General features: G+C 52.7%; 1 protein-coding gene across 1 annotated transcript; it reads left to right on the forward strand.

Moving 5' to 3' along the window:
- Positions 1-630: 630 nt before the first annotated feature.
- ARPC2 (actin related protein 2/3 complex subunit 2) lies at positions 631-21,607 on the forward strand. Its single transcript, XM_072875258.1, has 10 exons — positions 631-825; positions 10,900-10,934; positions 11,964-12,076; positions 14,244-14,289; positions 14,866-15,052; positions 15,488-15,581; positions 17,927-18,053; positions 19,482-19,582; positions 20,069-20,169; positions 21,161-21,607. Exons 1-10 carry the CDS (start codon positions 752-754, stop codon positions 21,183-21,185), a joined length of 903 nt encoding a protein of 300 aa, XP_072731359.1. The 5' UTR covers positions 631-751; the 3' UTR covers positions 21,186-21,607.
- Positions 21,608-22,012: the final 405 nt, after the last annotated feature.

The following is a 22,012-nucleotide window of genomic DNA, read 5'->3' on the forward strand; positions in this document are numbered from 1 at the left end:
GTCCCATAACCCTGGGATCATCCAGCCCACAGGACACCCTTTTCCCCTGTGGGCACCCCTATATCCCCAGAGCACCCCCATATCCCTGGAGCATCCCATTCTTGTGCAGACCCCCGTACTCTGGGGCACACCCACATCTGCCTGGGGTACCCCTGTCCCCTGGGCACCTCCACACTTTCGGGGACCCCCTTACCCCAGGCGCACCCCGTATCCCCGGGGGCACCTCCACACTTTCGGGGACCCTCTTACCCCAGGCGCACCCCGTATCCCCGGGGGTACCTCCACACTTTCGGGGACCCCCCCTTACCCCAGGCGCACCCCGTATCCCCGGGGGCACCTCCACACTTTCGGGGACCCCTCATGCCCCAGGCGCACCCCGTATCCCTGGGCCCCCCCAACTGGGGGGACCCCCATACCCTGGGGCATCCCCCAGCCCCCCGGGGTACCCCTCTGCCCGTGCCCCCCCCCCTTTGGGGGCACCCCCGCTGTACCCCGCTCCCCCGGCGCGCGCCCCCCCCGCCCCCCCGCGGCGGGCAGGGGGGCGGGGCATCCCGTGACGTCAGCGCGGAGGGAGGGGCGGGGGCGCCTGCGCCACCGCCTGCCGGCTCCGCCGCGGCCGGGGCCGGAAGTGACGCGCGGGCGCGAGAGCGGAAGCGGCGGCGCAGGCTCGGGCGGGTCCCCGGTGCGCGCAGCGGGCTCGGCTCCCTCCGGCCTCGGCGCCCTGAGAGCCCCTCCCCTCCCCGGCACCGACATGATCCTGCTCGAGGTCAACAACCGCATCATCGAGGAGACCCTCACGCTCAAGTTCGAGGGCGCGGCCGCCGGGTAGGGACGGGGGCGCCGGGCCGGGCCGGGCGTGACCGGGGCGGGGGCAGGGACGGGGGCGGCGGGGCCGGGACGGGGCCGCGGACTGAGGGGGGGGGGGGGGGGCGCTGGCTGGGGGGGGCAGGGCCGTGCTAGAGGCCTGGGCGGGTGGGTCGGGACCGGGCAGAGGGGAGGGCCTGGCGGGTAGTGCCGGTGTCGGGTGGGGGCCCGGGGATGGTAGGGCTGAGCGGGGCCGGAGGGAGCAGCGGGGCAGGATGGGGGCCGGGGAAAGGAGGGGGCTGAGCTGGGGGAGTTGGTACGGGAGCAGGATGGGGGCTGGGGGATGGTGGGGCTGGGCTGGGAGGGGTGGTGACAAGGCAGGATGGGGGCCTGGAGAATGATGGGGGGTAGGATGGGGGTCTGGGGAGCGGGGAGGGTAGAGCTGGGACAGGATGGGGGCCCGCGGGGTGAGAGGGCTGGGAGGAGGGTCGGCGCTGGAGGAGGGCAGTCTGGGCGGGGGTGACTGAGCTGGGAGCGGTGGAGTTGATCAGAGCTTGGGCAGAGTGAAGGCCTGGGGGATGAGGGAGCAAAGCTGGACAGACAGAATTGGAGAGGAGAGCAGGGCTTGATGGGGTGGTTAGTGCTAGGGCAGGGTGGAAGCCCGGGGAAGGAGGAGGAAGGAGCTGGGGAGGGTATTGGAGATTGTAGTGTTGAGGCGGGCTGAGGGAGCAGAGCTGGAGAAGAGGGCCTGGGCAAGGAGGGAGTTGGGGGAAGGTGGATTTGCAGGGATGTTCACTTTGGGTAAAGCAGCCTTCATTCAGAACGGGCCCAGCGTGGTGCCAGCGCTGGTACAGAATGTATGGGGGGAGCCGAGGAACAGGAAGCCTGTGTGTGGAGCTGTGGCCTCAGCCTTTAGCTTTGGGGGTGGGGAGGAGATTCCAGCCTGCCCCCCTTTGTTTTCCTGAGCAGGAGGGATGCAGGCCCACGGCTCTGTCACGGCCCCTGGTGCCAGCCTGGTGGGTGTCCTGGCCTCGGGGGTGTGCTGGGGGGGGCTGGTTTGCACCTGCATCTCTGGCTGGGACAGTTCAGTCCCTGGGGAGCCAGTGATTATTTTGCTGTGAGTGTTGCAGCGGGGCTGTGAAGGTGCTTGTCTGAGCACAGCTCAGCTTGAAAGAGAGTCCCTTCCTATAAATGTCCTTATCTGCAGCCAAGCTACCCACAGGCTCACTGCGCTGTCTGCTGGCCTGAGTAACACCGGGCACCTTTGTACAGAGACAAAGCCGTGAGAAGCAATGCGCGGTGGTGTTATCTCTGGGGTGGAGCCTGCCCTGGTGCCTCGAAGAGCTCAGCCCAGGCTGCTCTGGGAAGGGACAGCCAGGCAGGTGACTTTTTCTGCATCACCTTTTCCTCCAGTGGCTTTCGAAGCTCTCAGCCTTTTGTGTGCAGAACTTTGACAGTGGCCATTTCCTCTGCTTTCCCCTCTCAGCGGACTTCTTGCTCAGGTTTTTTTGTTTGGTTGGTTGGGGTTTTTTTCCATAAAATAACCTCACAGGCTGCACTGCCTTGCAGAATAGCTGAGCTGCTCGCAGGCTTTTTATTCTTCTTGAGCCTGATTGTTTAACGCAACAAGTTTCCCCAAAGCACAGGCACCACACTGGGAAGAGAGAACTCCCAGGTGACTGCTATGGTGTTGCAGCTGCGTCCATTAGAAAATATTACATGTATGGGGGTTAACAGTGTGTGTCACAAACACTCATTCATCACAAGTCCATACTGAGGCACTCTTCCTGCTGGAGAGAAAGTGTACATGCATCCCTGTGTTGGTGTAAATGTGGAGGTGGCAGCCTGTGGGTTTAAATGCGCCTTGAAACCCTGACTCTGTGTGGCCAGAGCTGGGGTTGCTCACTCTGCACCAGCCTGCAGGCCCCTGAAGTTTCCGTTTCAATGTACAGCAAAGCCTCCTCGCTTCTGCGTCGGCATGCTTGCCTGGCATACCGATTGTTCCTGGATCGATTCTTAGTGTGGCTGATGGTACTCTGCTTCTGCCTCTTACTCATCTACGGCATGTTCTTTTCTTTAGATATTGTTTCTAGATAAGTCTTGTGCCTGGAGTGTGTTGCTGGAGGAGAGGAAGTTATTTGCTTCTGCATTTTCTTCTGTGCTTGTGCTGGGGCCCTCCTGTCCAGGCAAGCACAGGGTGGAGACAAAGATCTGAGATGTGCAGAGAGGTGTATTTTTTTTCTCTTGGTTTCAAGTCTTTTGGGGAACGGGTGTTATGCAGTGTTTATTCATGTGAAATTTCTCCTCCCTCCAGCCACAGTTCTGGGGTAATTCCTGTGGTGCTGAGCCTGGAAGCAGGAAGGGATTTGCTGTATTTCACTATTTTGGTGATGGTTTTCTCAATGTGTGTGTTGGGGACAGACACGGGACAGTCAGGGCAAGGTCAGGCCTTGAGGGATTCAGTGACTGGGAGGAGTGAGTCTGGACGCTAGGACAGCGTTGGTTTTGAGTTATTGCTCTAAAACGGGAGCGGGGCAGATGCAACGCACAGATTTGTCCGTAGTGGTTGTCTCAGAGCCAGGCGTGCCTGGTGGCTTCAGCACCAGCCTGGGAGTCGGGCAGGGCGGGGTTTGTTTCCAAATCCTTTGCCGGAGACTTGGTCTGTGGCGTGGGCTGTGTCACTCCCTCTGCTTCCCATGGCCACGCTGTGGCCATGATTCAACAGGCTCCCTGCAGGGCTTTCCTGGAATGTCAGGTGAGAGACGCTCCGTATTTCACTGTATCATATAGGACTAGGTCACATTTAGAAATTGGAGCTAATAACTGCTCATAACATTATTGTCGTAAAAGATATGTTGAAATCTGCTCTGCATTAAGGTCTGTCAACTGTCTTTGGAGTTCCCAGCGTGGAAGGTGCCTTGGCAGGCTGCAGACAGAGATCAGCACTCAAGGCAGGGCCTAACCCGTGTCTAGGAGTCCTGCCTTGACAAGGTCCTTGTGGCTTGGCAGCATCCACCCATTAGTAGGGTAATTACAAATTTAGTTTGTTTTTGTGGGCAAAACCCATGGAAATCTCACCTCCTTGGACAGCCACCGTTGAACATTGGTATTTAGATCAAGGTGGTGACAGGTAATGGACTTCAATGCAGCTGATTTTTTTTTTTTTACTTAATATTGTAATTTCTTGTTTTAAATCCATTTCCTTGAACGAACCACATTTTTAAATAAAGGCCTAAAGCTACCAGAATCTGTTGAAATAACTTGAGTTAGGAATTTGCTGGTGAAACTTCCAAGTGTCGAACTGCTGCAGTGGGGGAATACCTGGTCAGCATGAAATGAGGCAACTTGTGAGCTTTTGCAGGTGTCAAGAGAATAAACTGTTCCATAAGCTTTTGACTAATTCATTTGGACTGGAGAAGTTGCCTAGAAGCTGGAGGCACACTTGGGTTTTCCTGTTTCTGATAGAAATGTGATGTGAGGGGATGAGCTCTACCAGTTGGAAGATTTTGTTTCTCACCATTGCTTCCCTTTGCTAACCGCACAGACAGAAAAAAACCCAAGAAACAATTTAAGTGTAAAACATTTCAATGACTGTCTTCTGTGTCTGGTGAATACTCATTCTGTTTAAGACATGGGGAGGAACTGCCTCCCAAAACAAATTTGCCATCCGGTTTTGTCCTCTAATTTAACTGACCCCAGTGAAAGTGTGTCACAGGGCTTGGTTCACAGGGTTTGGTTTTCCAGCCATACATAGCTTGCCCTAAATCTCTGGTAAATTAATCATCTATCTCAAACTGTTACTTAGTATTTACTCACTGTGCAAAAGAAAACAAATTTGCATAGCTGGAGAACAGTGTGCCTTTTCCCTTGGTTGGGGGCGGAGGGAAGAGAATCTCAAATCTTTGGTTTCTGTACAGCCTTTAGTAGGTACAAATCTGCAGGGCTTCATGACTATTAGCTACATAGGAAAACAGCTGAAGCTTGAACTTCCCTGATGTAGAGCGGTTCCTGTGAGCTGGCTGTAGAGCTGGGCTGAAGCTGTGCCCGCGTGCTTTATGGTATTTCCCATTTGTGGTCGCTTTAGTGCTTGTTGGCTGTAGAGCTGAGCCCTTCAGACAGGGGGGCTGAGCGCTGGGTGAAACCAGGTAGCGTGAACTTTGTGTTCGTGACGTGACATGCGAAGTGAGTTCATCATGAGGAGACTGAGGAGCATCTGGAGGCTGTCGGGCATGCCGGGAGGGTAGAAGAGCTTCGGGTCCTGCCGGGCACCATGGAGAAACTCCCTGCGGGCGTGGCTGTGGCAATCCATGGCTCCAGCGCTTCAGGGGAGCTTAGCAGCCCCACCGAAAACAGAGGTTGCTCCTCTGCCACCCCCTCCTTCTTGCTGACGCAGGCATTTCTATGGCTTCAGGGGAAATGGGATTGGGGAAGTGACCTAGGTTAAAATTAAACAGGCAAAGCTGGGTATGTTTAGCCCAGATGAGTTTCCTCATCCCATTCATTTTGTGAAGGCTGCTCACCATGGTGCAGTGGAAGAGCAGGGATCAGATCTCTTTCCTTCAGCAGCAGTGGCAGGTGCTGGCTCAGCGTCCTTGCAAGCCCAGCCTGGAGCCGCACATCTCCCCTGGCACGAACTCACTTGCTGAAACTCAAGCTGCCTGACTCTGAGGAGTGCTCGGGTGATGCTGCTGGCAGAAAGTGGTACCCTTGGGTTCAGCGTGGCATGGGCGGCACTAGTGGTAAACCTTGGCTGTCTGTGTTGACTGAGGGTGCTGTAGGTGTTGGAGCATAGCTCCTGGGCTGCCACAGCACATCTGGCTTCAGCCACCAGAGAAGGTGACTTTGCATTAATGGTGGATCATGAACCACCTCTGTCTGGAGCTAGGCAGTGCTCTGCTTTCAGGCAATAGCACAGGGAACAGGAGGGAAGAGCAGCCCCGGTCTGCAAAGTGTTAGGCTTTCACAGGTTGTTCTGTCATCGCTCCAGCCTCAGTTTTCATCTTGGGTTCCCAAGAGGGGCCTGCTCTGTATTATCCTCTGAGAACGTTTCTTGCTGCAGCCACCGGTGCTTGACACCACAGAAAAATGGGTATCAGTCGCTGTACTGAAGAGCTGTAGTGAATGGTGTGTGCAAAATGAGGCTCTTCCCCAGAGACTCATCTCAGCGTTGGATCGCTCTGGTGGGGAACCACGGGCTACCTGCCTGCAGCTGGAACGGAGATACATGGGGTGAAGACCTGGCTGGAAGTGGACCTGCCCATACCTATGCACTGTGGGACTGGCCCGTGCTTTGTCCACTGGGAATCCCAACGCCTTGCTACCAGCCAGCCTCCTCCAGGCTGCCAGGCCCACCACGAGGGAGAAGCTCAGGCATGGAGGGATCACCTAACCGAGAGGGGAGAGCCAGCACGTGTGGGGGCTGCCGTACGCTGCTCCGCATCGCCCTGATGGAGCACTCCTGCTCGAGTTCGTGGTGGGTGTGCTGCCAGAGCTACGGGAGCTCTTTGATTTCGTACACTCCCGCAGCTTACGCAGAGTAGCTTTTGTTAGCTGAGTGGGGCCCAGGAGTGGAGGAACTGTTCAGATAATTTTAGACATTGCTCATAATTTTATTGGGGTGACCTTTCTGTAGCGAAAGCCTGCAGTCTGTCACTGAATCTGGCTCGCTCTCTCCAAACTGTGTGTTGACTCTGGTAATCTGAAAGCTCTGCTCAAGAGCTTTAAGCTTTGAAATACCCCCTTTCTTTTTTTTTCCCCCCTCTCCTTTGGGGCAAGAGATTAGAGTATCTGCATGCCTGCAGCTTTTAAAATAATTTCCATCCTCCTTTGTTGGGTACAGACCTTAATTGTGATGTGGGAGATGCTTCAATACAGTTGTCGGCCAAGTTTGCATTTAGGTCTGTTTAATACAGAAGATGAGGGCTCTGTATAATTACAGTCTTCATTCTTCTGTTCTTAAATTTGTTGTAACATATGGCTAAGAGTCTCCGTGGCCCAAGAATGAAGCGAGGAAGTTTGGAAGTTGTCCGAGTCAAAATTGAGGAAATGCTGTCAGAAAAAAAGATTTGCTGTTACTCTTAAGTGCTCGCTGGCATCTCTCCACGGGTGCTGCGGCTCTTCGTGGATGTTCTGCCAGGGTGAAAAATCTGATTTTAAGCTGGCTCTGTATTAGATAGACGGAGTGTAGGAGTCATTTGGAGGTGAAGAGGAGAAATGTGGGCAAGAAGACATAAAATCTGCCAGGGCTTTTTATTGTTACAAGCAGAGGGGAGATGGGATTTGGTGTGGATTTGACTTCAAACCTGATAAGCGTTATCAGAAAATGGACTGTTGCCGCTGCTTGGAACAGCTGCCATTTTAGCGTCTGAGTTCAGGCAAGGTTTTGCAGAACGGTCTGGTCTGGATTCGGTGTTCAGTGCAGAGAGGAGCCATTTCAGTTATTCCCAGTATGAGCTGGTTTTATTGTCCATTTGGGGCAGAGGGTAGCAAACAGGGAAGGTTGCTGGGGGAGGCTATGTATGGAGGTAAGGAGCTTGCAGGGGTCCCAGCAGCTCTCTGCCTTGGGAGCAGATGGGCTGTACTTTCTGAAATCCTCCGAGTGTAGTCAGGCTTAGTTTGGTTCTTGGAGACTTGAATCAGGGGTGGAAGTGAACCCCAAACGAGCTCCCAGCTGCCCAGAGCCCTGCTTCAAAGTAAAATGCAGCAAGGATGGCTGGGATTTACAGTCACTCTGCGCCGAGCTGCTAAACTGCTGATTCTCACCATGGGTGTGGATGGGTCTCGTCGTGGAGGCAGGGGACACCAGACCGCACTAGACCGGGCAGAGCCCTTTGGGATCACGCCGGTAACCTGACGGTAACCGGTACCCACTCCGCAGCGGCGCAGCCCTGGTCCCAAGCCAGCTGTGCATCCCCTGTGCAAGAGCGGGGCAGGCTGAGAGGGCTAAACACGGAGAGGACATCGCTGTGCCTCCACAGCTGTCCCTGCTGCTATTTCTGTTGGCAGAAGATGGGGTTGGTGGAAGGTTGAGGGGAAGCGATTGCGTGCGTGTGACCTGCGGTGCCGTTGCTTGTCCGGAAGCCACGGGAGGCTGGAGGTGAGAGCTCCTCTCTCTTCTGCCTGGGGACTTCTTGATGGGGGAACAACAATTCGCGTAGCAAAAGGGGTGATTTTTCTGTTGGAGAAATGTTTTAAATAGCCAGGATAGAAATAAATAGAAGCACTTTAAACTTCGGGGTTGTAAGGCTGCTGAACTGTGAAGGGCTAAGAGAGCTTGCTTCACTCCCGGCCACGCTTCTGATACCCTTCCCTGTCCTCCCCTGGATCGGGCCAGGCCTGGGTTACTTAGGTGTGTGCCAGGCGAGGCAGAAAAACCACCCTGCAGTAGATGACAGAGCTGGCGTGGCTGCGAGGAGCTCTGTATGCGGCTCACGTGAGCGCTCGCTTCACTGAGGCAGTGCCAGGAAGCGGTTGAATATTCAGCACCCAAAGTTCTGCCCAGTTACCTGCATTTCCCTTAAATATCTCCCCTCGTCACCATCCCCAAGTACAAGAACCAAGCCACTTGGGAAATCAGTGTTAAAATAACTTTTCTAAGAAATCATGCTTGCATGATGAAAGGTTCAAAAACGGGGCCGTGTTAGCTGTAAGCTTTTGTGTGCAGAACAAAGGCTCCCGTGCAGAGCCATTAACCGACTTCGGGTTCATGGTCTCACACGGCTTCTTAAATAACGCGACGAGTGATCTTCCTGCTGTCCCCCAGGGTACTAGGCGAGTGAGCAGGGAATCGTTGTCCTTCCTAGGCAAAACCACTCCGGTGTGCTGGCTGCCAGTTGCTTCCCTGCATTGCTCGGAGGAAGGTGCTGTGTTCGGAGGCTCTGCTGGGAGCTGGGGCTCCGGGAGGCGTCAGCTCTATGTGTGTGGGGAATGGGGTTTGAATGGTGTAACTCTGCGAAGATGAAACAGAGGTTTAAGGATGCGTCCTCTTTAATATTCCTAGCTCTCGCGTGCCTGACTGTGCTATCTTTAAAGCTTCCTACATAGGTTTCTTTTTTTATAAAAATTTATACTGCCATCCAAGCTGATTCCCAAGTCTGAGTGTGGTGCTCTAAAAGAAGAGCACGTCTGCATCGACTGACCAAGTGGGATCAGTGGGATTTTCTTTCATCTCTGCTCTGAGCAGTCCTCAGCGAGCAGAAGTGGCTCGGATGTGGCTTGGGGAATTGATCCCCCTTTCAAGAGCCTGAGTTGAATAGGCAGCCCGGGATGCTCTGTGAGCCTCCATCTCAGGCCCGGCTGGGAGAGGAAGATGAGAGCGAGAGATGTCACAGGTAGTTGGCACAGCTTTTAAACTAAAGGACCTGCCTTGGGTACACTCGCACTGCTGCTTTCAAGTGTGTGGTTTTTATCTTGAGCAATGCAGCACAAAAGACAGAGGCTCTCCAGCCTCCTGACAAAAAGGGCTGTTGGTTTTCACAGCTAATAACTTTCAAGAAGCAGCAACACCTCATCGTTTCCACTCAGGATCTCTGGCTGGGTGTTAATTCCTCCCTTTCACCTGAGTAAAATGTTGTTGACCCGGTGCATGGTCTGGGATCAATGCTGTTCAGTGCCTTGGTCTCCCTGCATTGCCCATCTTGAGTTTTAGGACATCATGGTCATTCCTGGCTGCCAGGAATAAGGCTGTCTGCAGAAAAGGTGATGGAAGAACAGTGCTTTCTGCTGGGGAAAAGAATCATTAAAACCTTTCCAGAATATGGTGAGGGAAAGTAGATATTGAGTCATCGCTTCCCCCCCTTTCTCAGTGTATGTACCGAGGTGTAGCCAGTACCCAGCAGCATATGTGTGCGTGGACAGAGCAAGTTTCGGCAAAAAGGTTGAAGTTGGTGTTTGGGCAGCATAGTTGAGACCACAAGGCTGCCTTGGCACACTGGCTTTGGTTTGGGGAGTTATTCCAGTATCTTGGTTCAGATGGGTGTGAATGAACTGTTTCAGAGGCTAGATTTCTGTTGACAGCAGCATTAGCCTGTACTCTGTTTAATATTGGCCGCTTTTGAAAAAGAAGCGGAGATACACTGTGAAACAGCAGTAGCAGACTGGTGTTTTTATCCTGTTCTCATTTTCCACCCCTGCTCTCAGTGGTGGAGATACCTTTGCGTTGCTCCCTGTTGGAGAATGACCTATTAATACCAGTCCCCTTGGAGCTGCCAAAGCCATTATGTAGTGCCAGTCCCAACAAAATCGCTTTCCAGAAGCAGTTAGATCTTTCACAGGATCCTACTCTTCTACAGATCATGGACAAACTGGTAAATAGGGTTTGTTCAGATGTTGTTAAATCTTCATACCCACAGTGGCTTTCTTTTGGTTTGCGAGGTGCTCTTGTTGCTGAGCAGGGATCCCAAAGACCACACTGGGCAGTGTTAGAGCAAACCCAGACCTACGGTTTTTCCTGCAGAGGTAGTTGGCATAGTGTTGGGGTATTTCGGAAGGGATGTGGGGGGGCAGGATGAAATGCACATCTGGAAAGTTTCCTTCTGTGGTTTGCTCCTAGCTCTGAACTTGGAGAAAGGGTCCTCTCTGCAAGTGAGTTATATCGACGCGTTTGCAGAGCTGCTGCCGACGATGAAGGGGTCACCGTGTCAGGAAGGATTACTCAGCCTCTAAGTCCCTTGCATGAACTGGTATTGCAGGAACTTACAAAAGTGCCTCTGTCCCCAAACCTGTATCGTGGCTGTTCTGTACAGAGAATGTGCTTGTTAAAACAAACTCCTTAGTGATGAGTAGCTTTCTCAGACATTTCTAACTGGAAATCTGTGCTCTCAAAATCTATTGATAAACTATAAATAATAACAATCTCTGCCAGCTTCAAGGCCTATTTTACATCAGCTGGGGTAAAACTGGTGCTTATAGGAATGGGGAGAAGTCCGAGATTTCTTGTCAAAGGTTATCTGCTAGTTGAACAGCTGGAGTTAGAAGGGTTTTCAGGTAGAGCTGCTTGTGAGAAATAAGGCATTATAAATTAATCCTCTTTCCTTCACAGCTTGGAGGCTGCTGTTTGAGTTCTCATTTACCTCCTTTGTTTTCTTTGCTTTTTAGAAATAAACCAGAGGCAGTAGAAGTAACGTTTGCAGGTAAGCTCCACAACTCTTGTGACTTCTCTGAAAAAAGGGCTGGCTCAAACAGCCCGCCCACAGTTACACCTGGCGTGCCCAAATTCACCCAGCACCACTGCAGGGGGAGGAGAGCCACGCAGGGGCAGACAGTGTGGACAACCTGCAGCGTCCCCAGAGCTGGGGCTTTGTCAGCTGCCCCACTATTTTCTCTGTCCATCTGCCTTCCCTGGGACTTTCCCCACAGCAGTGAGTTCAGTGGTGGCAGCACTTTGTTCGGGAGGTGTGTGTGTGTGCTACATAGCTCTCTTGCCTCGCCTGTTCTCCAGTCCTGCCCTTGATGCTACTTGTTATTAGGTCTTTAGCACCATCTGGTTTGGGTTGTTAGAAAGCTGGCTCGGGGTGACAGGCAAGATGTTGAACAAACATCACCTGAAGTTTGTTCTCCAGGATGAGAAGTGCCAAGGAAGTTCAAGTGTTCATTCAGCAGATGATTTTTTTTTTTTTCTTCTGTTATCAAGAATCTGTGTAAGCTGCAGAGTTCCATGGGGAAGTGGAGCTTCCTACGTAGCTGGAGGGTTGCCTTTCCCTGCCTCCTGCCCATTCTGCAGTGAAGTGGAAGCTGTCTCAGCAGGCAGCGGCTGAGCTGCCTTTGCTGGCAGAGATGTTTTCTCCTCCAGGCTGCAGCTCTGACCCAGTGGGCATGTCAGTCACTTTCTGTGCTGGCCATCCAGAAGGCTTCCGTCTCTGCGTGTTTGCATCCTCATGTGCTAAGCACAAGCAGATTTGCCAGGGATGCTAAATGACACTAGACTAAAGCTTTCTGTGATGGACAGATGTCAAAACTCTTTCAGCCTTTTGAATGATAACAGGTCTCCCTACATGACATTACCACTTTCCTTAATTATGGGTTTCTCTCTTGGTGTATGTGTGAGAGCTGGAGCAGGGGAAACTGTCACTTTATGTAGTTTCTAGAACACGTAGGGAAGACCTTCCTCAGAAACAGGAATTAGTTCCTGTTCCATCATGTTTCCCTCGCTTGTTTCATAGACTTCGATGGAGTCCTTTACCATATTTCAAACCCCAATGGAGACAAGACAAAAGTGATGGTCAGTATTTCTCTGAAATTCTACAAGGAACTCCAGGAACACGGTGCTGACGAGGTGAGTGAGCATCTCTGGGCCTTGAGCCTGCAAATGCTGTCTTAGCATGGGCAATGCCCTTGCGATGTTAGTGGGTCTAACGTCTAACCCTTAGAGAAGCATCTGAGCTTCCATCTCACGCTAATCAAAGGAGCAGCCCTGTGCCAACCAGGAGTCCCACTTTGCTGCAAGACAAGGGCAAAGTGTGTTCACACTCTCTCATGAATACGAGGTCGGCTTATATGACCCTACAGCTTGAAAGGCAAAAGGCACCACTAATGTTGAAAGTCCAAATGAATGTGAGGCCTGAACAGAAATAGGTTTCCCTGACTGATGTGGTGAGCCTGCAAGTGAAGGAAGGCGCCAAGACAAACCTGGAGTCCCATGGCGCTGCTCTTCTGACTCTAACCACACTTGAGAGCAAGTGATGCGCTCCTGCTGTGTGTGCAGACCTTGTTCCCTTTTCGCCGCTGCTGTGTGAAGTAGCAGGTTCAGTTCCTGTTGAATGGGCTGGGGCTGCAGAGGGCCATTTATGGTAGAAAGAAGGAGCCTCTCTGAGCTGTGGTTGGGTGGCAAGGCAGGAAGTGTGAGTCAGTTCCCGAGTCAGTTTTCAAATCTCCTCATGTTAGCAAATGGGGTTCACCCAGAGCTCTTCAGCAGGCTTTTGCCTCTGGGTGTCTGTCCTTGGAGGAAAACAAGGAAACTGCTCCATGAGTTTATTGAGAATCTGGTGAGAAACAGGGGTTTTGAACCCAAAATGAATTCCTGCAAGTTGCTACAAGACCTACCAATGTCAGAATAAATATGACTGAGTGTCCTGCTTTCCTGGTTCCTGTATGCAGAGCTTTCTATGAGCAGCATTGCCTGCTACGGAACAGGGTAGCAGGAGCTGCCCCACTGAAGGTACTGTTGCTGGCAAACAAGAGAGTCAAGCAGCCCAAATGGTGGAGCCCTCCCAGCATGTTTAGCAAGGATCGGCATGGTGCCTGGTGCCAAGAGAACCACTGTGGTGGGCGAGTGGCTGACGCCACCGTGTGCCAGCAGCCACCGTGGTGACGGCTGGAGAGTGGTGTTCCTGTCTGACCCCCGCTGCTGTGCCAGGCCCATTGCTCCATGGGCCATGCTGAGAGTGCAGGCAGCTGACAGGCAACTTCCTGAGCTTTGAGAGGAAGATGGGATCTCTGTAGGACTGCCCTGGGAGGGCTGACTAAATAGAACTTACATTTTTAAATTGCCATTTAGCAAACTCTTGCTTTCTGTGCTTCCCTGGAGATGATGGAGCTTGTTTCTGCTCCATCTTTGGTGCAACCCCACTGTGAGGAGCACAAAGTGGTGTTCCTGCTAAGACAGAGCATCTCCCTGGGCTGCTGCAGGCAGGCAGGCTGTCTGCTGAGGAGGTTTTGGCATGCAGAGAGCCCATGCATCCTCTCTGCATGGTAGTGGGTGTCATCCCAGGAGGGCCAGTTCTGCCACAGCATTGTTGTGTTCTTCTCTGTGAAATACCTCCTGTTCCCAGCCCCCTCATTGACACAGAGCTATGGCTTAGTTGAAAATTGCCATTGATGTAAAATTCAGCTATGACTATGTTTGAAGAAAGGTTTTTGCTGTGCTGTAGGCGGCTCTGCTTCTGGGAGGCATCCAAGCTGCCTAGCAGTCTCCTCTCCATCCCCATCTGTCCCGTGCAATAGTCTGAGGCAGGACGAGTAATTGCCTGGCCATGCTGCGCCTGACCCCTGCTCTGAACTTGCTTTCCCACAAGGAGAGGGATGGGGCACGCGTTGCAGTGCCTTTGTACACTTTGCATCTGCCTTTGAATGGGAGGGAGGGTTGTAGCCCTCGGATCTGTTGCATCAAGCTCTGCTGACAGTTCTTTGAAGGTATGAGTCATATGGAAGGGTTTTTTTTTCTCCACATGAGTTCAAGACTAAGAACAACTTTCAAAAGTTCTAGATTTGAGTCCTGTCCTGCAGCACATCCCTTGTCAGTGGGGTTCAGGGAGCTCTGTCTAGAGTGAGAGCAGCCAGTAATACTAGAAGCCGATGACTTTAATATTTGTCCAAGTTCAGTTAGACTGGGGGAGGCAGATGCCGAATTTTATGTTTCTAAATGGAGACTGAACACGGCCTGGGCAGCACGGGAGGAAAAAACTCTGATAGCTTATGCTCTCAATGTTTAATTTCTTTCCTAGGTATTGAAGAAAGTCTATGGAAACTACTTGGTAAATCCTGAATCAGGTAACCCTGCTACAACATTTACTCTGTGTGTCTGTGTGAATGCAATTCCAAAATGACTTAAGGTCACCTCAGAAATGCTCAAATGAAGGCTGCACTTCAAGAGCTTGATATCTGGGGCTCTCTGTACAATGAATGGCAATTTAAAAGGTGGCTCAAGTACGTCAGGGCTGAAGTAGCTTGCAGCACAAGCTGTAATTCTTGATGCAGCCCTCCTCCGGGAAGCCTCTGTTCCTCACGGTTGGGGTCTTTGTTCTTCTCAAAGACGCTTTGTGAGACAGAGGAAAACCATGGTTACCTGTGACAGCATCTCTTCCTACTCACTGCAAAAACCTGGGAGCAGTTCAGCCAGCGCATGTGTCTGGGAGCTCGGGAACGAGCCCCAGAAGTGTTGTCATGGCCACGCGCCAAGTTCAGGCATGGCTTCTGGTGATGCTTGGAGTGGGAAGTACTCACCTCTGGGGCTTCTGGAAGGGCTTAAGGCAAAGGTGGGACTGTAGATGTCTCTTTCGGGAAAATGTCTCTGGCTGCATTAAGGCCCTGCATAGATTATTAAGGTTAGTGGCTGTCCCTCCCCAGGTTACAATGTCTCTTTGCTCTACGACCTGGAGAACCTTCCCGCAGACAAAGACGCTATTGTGCACCAAGCCGGCATGTTGAAGCGCAACTGCTTTGCTTCGGTCTTTGAGAAGTATTTCAAATTCCAGGAAGAGGGCAAAGAAGGAGAGAAGAGAGCCGTCATCCACTACAGGGACGATGAGACAATGTAAGTGTTCAAACCAAGCAGCACGGGAGTCGGACAGCTGTCAGTACGCTCTCTGCTTCTGCTCACAGCTGTAGGTTGTGGTGGAAAGTCAGGAAATCCTACTGCTCCATGCTTTGGCAGGTTAATAAGGGCCTTTCCTAGGCTGTCGGAAGTATCCAGTGAGGGTAATGCTCATCCCTCAGACTGCAGGGATGTTACACAAGCATCTTTGTTAGTGGCAGTGCTTGTGGCTGCATGCAGGAGAGGAACTGGCTGCTCTCAACAGAAATGTTTTGCTCCCTGTAAATACTGTCTCAAGGGAGGGGAGATTTTCATCAGCCAAGCCTGTGAATGATTGTCGCATCTACTTGGCCTTGTCACGTGGTTGCTTCCTCTTCCAGTTGTACTTCTTAGCTGCTGTTGACAGCCGGGTTCTCCTCTCTCACCCACCTGCAGGTATGTTGAGGCGAAAAAGGACCGCGTCACGGTTGTGTTCAGCACAGTATTTAAGGATGACGATGACGTGGTGATCGGAAAGGTGTTTATGCAGGTATGGAAACTGAATTACGGGGAAAGGGTCTAGGCCTCGATTCAGATGCCTTCTTGCTTGAAGCAGCATTGCCGAACAAGCACGTGTTAGGCTGAAGCGAGCTCACACACAGTTTAATGCACATAAATGCTTTGCAGGGCTTCAGGCTGCACTGGGATGGAAGAACCATGTTAACAGGCATAGGCGGTGTATTTTCTAATCCAGGCTCATGCATTGGCATATTTATTATTGATGGTCTTGCTCATATGGACAATCAAACATATTATGTGTTACAGATGAGAAACACCACAGTGAATACTTCAGTATCCACCTTAAGGCCCTGTAGTGCAGTTAGCTGTGGTGTAGGGATTGCCAGCCAGCTGAGGAGCTGAGCGTGGTGAGGAGGCTGTAGAGGGGGAAGGAAGGGTGAGGCGATGTTGTGCTCTGCCTGGGATGGTGCTGAGAGTTGTCTTCACCTCGAAGTTTGTTCCTACTAATGTTCAAATGCTGCAGAGAGACTCAGCAGCTCAGTGTGGCTGCTCTCACATGCTGCGATGGGCTCTCGAATTTGAGCTTTTCAAAGCTATGAATTTGCTTAGTTTGTGGGCTTGAATCAATCATCATAATGCCAAGTACTTCTGGACTCAGCTACCCTTTGCAACTGCCATTTAGCCAGGAAGCATTCAGAGGCATGTAGTAAACACTTTGCGTGTCTGTTAGGGACTGCGTGCGGCCTGTGGAGATTGACACATTTGCTTACAGCTGGGGAAGGCTCAGTGCATGCTGGTACGTGTGTTCATCCATGCCGCTGGCCCACCTAGCTCACCTTGTGTCTGCTGAAGCACCTGGGGAGCCTCCTGCGCAGGCACTGCCGTGGAGCAGGGCCCTGCAGGGTGTTCCAGGGCTAGAGGAGCTTTAGCCCATCCGTTCAGGCGTGCCAGGCCATGCTGCTGACAGGCTCATGGACAGCAAGTTACTGTCCTGGTTTGCTGGATACCAGTTTACCTGTGTTGGGGGTCATTAGAACAGGGTCTGTTGTGATGGGAATCATATCTTACAGCTCTGCTGTCTGTGTTCTTTAGCTACAGGCAGGGCATCTGCTCTGGCTTTGAGCTTTTCCCCACCAGCATATCCCACAGCCTGGAATCCAGCTTTTAAAACAGGGAGAGAGGCGTGAGGTGAACAAAACAGGGTTTGTGAGGCTCCCGGGGAGGTGGCAGAGCTTTAAGGCAGCAGCTGTCCCAGAGTCTCCATGTCCCAAGTTCTTGGTTTTTACAACAGCAAACCCTGCTCCTGCCCAGCCACAAGAATTTCCACTCTGAGTCACGGCGGCTCCTTCCCTCCAGCTATTGCTCTTGCATAATGCAGCCCAGTCGGGCATGGTGACTGTTAATCTGGGCTGTCATGGAGAAAATCTGACCATTAACTAACCAGTGAAGCCATTTGAACCATTTCAGCCTCTGGCATAAGCAGGCAGAAGTGCAAGCTAAGCATTTCATTAAGAAAACCCCAGTGAACTACTCTGTTCTCTAAAAGGGGCACAGATGCTTCTGCCCTTCCCAAGGTGAGCTGTGCTCAGAAGGGAGGAGAGGCTGAGGGTGGCTGATGATGTGTAGCTTGGGCTGGGGGTCAGTGAGGCAGAGGGGAGGCTGCCCTGCTTTGGGCAGGAGAATGGTGTCTGGACTTTCCCAGCCCCGCGTAGGGACAGTCCTATAATTCCTGAAATGCGGAGCCAGTTCATTTCATGTCAGGTGGGGGTCGTGCTGCTGTCAGAGAGGTTCCCTGGTGGAAGGGATCTCCCTGCCTGGAGGTATTGTTCCAAGGTGTAGAGAAGTGTTAGGAGGAGCAGGCTTCGCACACAAGCTGCAAACCCTGTACGTGCCTCTTAATGCCTAGGCAAAGACTCTTGGTGGGAGATGCTTTCTCAAATGGCAGAGCGTCTACGTTAGGTGTGATGGAGACCTCACAGCACTCTCTGAGAATTTCCTTTCCTCTGTGGTGATGGGTGCTGCCTGCTTTCGCTGGAAGCATTGATGGTGTTGACTTTCTGGCAGGAGCTGTGCTGTTTCAGGTGCTTGCTCAGGCTGACGTGTGCCTTCCACAAAACACCCATGGCAGGAAGTGTAACACTGAAAGCCACTCCAGCTGAGGGGCTGCGCTAGAGCCACATGTAAACCCAGGACAGCCGTGCATTTTGGTCTGGTTTTGCTGGGAAAAAGGATTGTTTTCCAGAGGTTTGGCCTGATGGACTCGGGAAAGCTGGGAAACCTCCTGCTCAGTTGCCCTGTGGGAGTGGGGAAACCCCATTTGCTTTCCGTGTTGCTGGAGTGCCACAGTGGGACTCACCTTCGCTTTGTCTTGTTCAGGAGTTCAAGGAGGGTCGCCGGGCCAGTCACACAGCCCCACAAGTGCTCTTCAGCCACAGGGAGCCGCCCTTGGAGCTGAAAGACACAGACGCAGCCGTTGGCGACAATATTGGCTACATCACCTTTGGTAAGCAGGCAGCTCTGAGGCCTGGGGAGACTTGGGGAGGAGAGAGGTTGCTGATGCTGCATGAAAAACAAAAAGGAATTCACCTTCCCTGAGTGTTCAAGTGGGTCACTGGGGGCTGAAGGGACTCTGGAGCTGCATTCTGTGTTGTCTGTCCCCTTCGGTGTCTCCCTTTGCTGTATCAGGTCACCTCAGCTCTGCTGCGGGCAAGAAGGTGTGGAAGTGGACAGTGAGCCATTTAGTGTCTGCCTAGAAAATAAGTTCAGCATTTGGGAGGAAGGGAAGGGTGGCTTTGCTTGTGATATTGTGGAAACTGGAGGTTTCTGGTGGGAGGTTTCATGCAGGTGTATTTGTAGCTTGTCCAGCTGCAGACACCTGTGCAGTGCTTGGTCAGCAGAGGTGAGCAGGAGCAAGGCAGTGAGTTCTGCTTCTCCAGCTCTGCCTCTTTTCTCTGGGCCAAACACTTCCATCTCTGATGAGCCACTTTCCCCTGCCTGCAGAGGTGCTGGCCAGCAGAGTCATTGCTTCCTCCTGGGCAGCAGTGCTGAGGGCTGAGCTGAGGAGTCCAAACCCTGCCCTGTTCAAAGGGAAAGGTCTCTTCCAGAGAAACTGGGGGTCATGGTTGGATGTGCCATTAGGGTCTCTCAGGCCGGCATTCCTGCAGTTCAGAGCTCAGAGGTGGAGCACAGAAACTGCAGGGAAAGGTGAAGTTAACACTGCCCTCCTCCCGTGCTGAGAATGGTGCCTTGAGGTTAGGGCAGCTCATCAGCTATGGGAGGGCTGTCTAATGGCAGTTCTGGGACTGGCAGCAAGACTTCATTCTTGTTGAGACGCAATTTCCCTGTTATCTGATCTGACAGTCCCAGGTGAGATCATCACCAAGACTAAAAGGTCTTTCAGCCCTTGGGTCTGGGACGCTTAGCACAGCACCAGCCTGTGGAAAGAGCAAGCCACCGGGCCCCTGCAGTGACCAAGTCTGGCTGTGTCACGGGGCCGGTAAGCTGCCAGGCAGGGATCCACAACCGATTTCAAGATCCAAGGGCAGACTGGATCTTGAAATCAGTTGAGCAGCCTGGCTGCCTTTGTCTGCCTCCCAGCTTTCTCCTCCGTTTGCTTCTCCCAAGCACTGAAGTAGCATCATGCAGTTTCCTACAGTGCTGTCATCTCTGGGCACTTGGCCTTGCCTGCCTCCTCTGGAGTGCACAGCTGTGTCCAGGCTGCTGTGGGAGACGTAGAAAAGTGCTGCTAAGCCCTGTGTTTAAAAGCACAAGTGCTGCTTAATCATGGTATGTGTCACAGTAAAGGGCTCTTTGGAGAGAGCAAAGTAGGCATTCAGAGCAGCGCACCCTGAAGCCTCCAGCACTGGAGAAACCTGAAGCCCTTTGGTAGCCTTGGGAGGCACTAACGGTTTGTGTCACTCTCGTCTTTCAGTGCTGTTCCCCCGTCACACCAATGCTGCTGCCAGAGACAACACCATAAACCTGATCCACACATTCCGGGACTACCTGCACTATCACATCAAGTGCTCGAAGGTACCAGGGGGACGGGGCTGGGGGATACAGAGTAGCTTCGGCCTGTCTAACCTGGGTGCTGCAGGACAGGAGCATGGGGCAGGGGTGCCCTCCTGAGAACTCACTAGGGTCTGGTGGCATTGCCCTCCCCAGTCATGCAGGGGTGGCAAGTGATGCATCATCACCTTCTCCTTGCTCTTCGGTGCATGCAGCGCCTGTTTGCCTCCCATCCTAGCAGCGAAGTAGGATTTTTCCCTTTTGGATCTAGTTTTCTTTCTTTCTGTGAACAGAAATTAGGGTAATTGTTTTAGAGACCTGGCTTTGCTCAGGGCTCAGGCAGCAATTTTCAGTGTTGCCTCCTGAACTCCCTTTATAGCACTGTGGCTGTGCAGAGCTAGGTGCTTTCCCAACTAGGAGCAGAAAGATAGCTCCTACCCCGTGTCCTGAAAATCTCAGCTATGAAGATGGGATCCTGACATGTCCCCATTTTGTCCTAACAAAATGCAGGCCTATATTCACACGCGTATGAGGGCAAAAACATCGGATTTCCTCAAGGTGCTGAACCGTGCCCGTCCAGACGCAGAGAAGAAAGAAATGAAAACAATCACGTGAGTAGCAAAGCGGGGCCTGGCTCTCTGGGCTTCTCTGCCAGCCACAAGCTCGCTCCTTCTCAGCTTGGAATAGTCCAGTCTGGGGAGGACTGGGATGCTGTGGGGTGACCAGACCAGGATCTGATGTCCTGGGACCCCATCTGAGAGAGAAAGGGGGTCTTTCATAGTGAGGTGCTTGCCTGCGTGCCTTGAGGCGACTAGATCAGGGTGTGTTGGCCTCCCAGGACCCCTGTGTTCCCTCCACCACACTCGCTTACTGGCTCGCATGTCCTTTGTAGGAGCTGGATCTGTGGCAAACCCTGTGCCGGCAGGTCCTTTGCGAAAGAAGGCTTGTACACAGCTCTGCGAGCCCTGGTGTCTCCGTTGTCCCCCCTGAGCCCATGGTGGCACTCGTGGGGCTTTTCCCCTGTTGTATTAAAGCTGGCTGATTGGCTCTGGCGGCAGCTCCAGCTCACGGGGGAGAGTGGTCAGGTCCTTCCTGGGGGTTTGCGGATGCTGAAGCAGGTTCCTGCGGCCCGGAGCGTCTGCAGCTCCTCGGAGCCCCAGGCTGCCCTCGGCCAGCAGATGGCTGGGGCCAGGAGCACTCCCGGGCCACCGCGCTGGCTGGCTGGCTCCCTCTTGTGAAGAAAGCAGCTCGGAGCAAAGTGGGTGGAGGAGAGCAGTTGTGTGAACGTGTTTCCCTCAGGTCCTTTACTCTCTGCTGATCCCAGAGCCCCTTGGTGCCCTTTCTCTGTGTGTCCTGGCATGTCCCCCCTTTGCGTTCTGCTCCAAGGCAGCAGGGTTGTCCCCTCTGTGAATGCCTGCCCCTTCCCACAGCCCCGTGACCTGGTTCTGCAGCCACAAACACCTGCAAGCTCTGAACCAGTGGTGCCTGCCTGGCTTTGAGAGCTCGGTGCAAGCGTGTGCCCCACCAAAAGCCCCGTAGCCACCCTGGGGCACCCCAGAACAGCACCGGGGGCTGTGCTGACCTCTCTCTGCATCCTTCCAGGGGGAAGACGTTCACAACCCGTTAACACCAGGGTCACTGGGGCTGCCGTGGAGGACGAAGGTTGGGGCACTCGCTACCCGATAATCGTAGCTTTTAATGTTGCACCTCTGTGGGCTCATAAGGAATTCAAGCAATCGGGGTCTGTTTGTACAACGGTTTGGGGAGTAATCTGCAGAAACGAGCTGTGCTTGCGAGGACTTGATCGTTCCAAGAAACAAAACCTTAATTCCAGTTTGATTGACTTAATTTCTTTTCTTTTTTAATTTTTTTTTTCTTTTCAAGCTGTTTCGCTTTGCAATATGTTACCGGAAATAAGTTGCAGTATTTCTTATGAGAATAATGCAATATTAACTTGTTTTCTTCTGAGTATTTGAGTTCAAAACTCCTGTATCTGAAGAAATACTGTTGGGGTTCATTAATAAAGGAGATCTTTCTATCTTAAGGGACTGTGGGGCTTTGGCTTGTCAATGCATGTGGCCTTGCCCTGGAAGGGGTGTTTGGAGTCACAGGCACAAGGGGGATAATTACTGTATCCCGGAGCAAATTACTTCTGGTAATCTCTGTCTTGGGGGCTGAAGTGGGGGTGCTGTGCCTGGGTCTAGGAGCGAGTAGCCTGTTGTGTTAGGGAACTCCTGGGCTGCACAAAGCAGAATTCTCCTACCCTCAGCTAGCAATCTGCACCCTTCCCTCCTACCCTGACCCCCTCGTTCCCCCTAACAGGGAGAGCTAGGATGGGGGTCTCTGCCTCCACCCAGACCAGCACAAAACTGTCTGCCATTGATCCTCAGGCCATGGTGGATGCTGGAGAGATCCCTGAGGAGGGAGGGAACACAGCTCCCCAGGTCCTCTTCC

This window comes from Ciconia boyciana, chromosome 10 (assembly GCF_034638445.1).
Source record: "Ciconia boyciana chromosome 10, ASM3463844v1, whole genome shotgun sequence".
NCBI classification, from domain to species: Eukaryota; Metazoa; Chordata; class Aves; order Ciconiiformes; family Ciconiidae; genus Ciconia; species Ciconia boyciana.

What these genes read in the sequence shown, in the direction of transcription:
- ARPC2 (XM_072875258.1), top strand. Translation starts at nt 752, where the DNA reads ATGATCCTGCTCGAGGTCAACAACCGCATCATCGAGGAGACCCTCACG. An exon ending in CTTGGTAAATCCTGAATCAG is followed by an intron (nt 14,290 to 14,865) that starts GTAACCCTGCTA and finishes GTCCCTCCCCAG; the next exon opens with GTTACAATGTCTCTTTGCTC. An exon ending in ATCACATCAAGTGCTCGAAG is followed by an intron (nt 19,583 to 20,068) that starts GTACCAGGGGGA and finishes AACAAAATGCAG; the next exon opens with GCCTATATTCACACGCGTAT.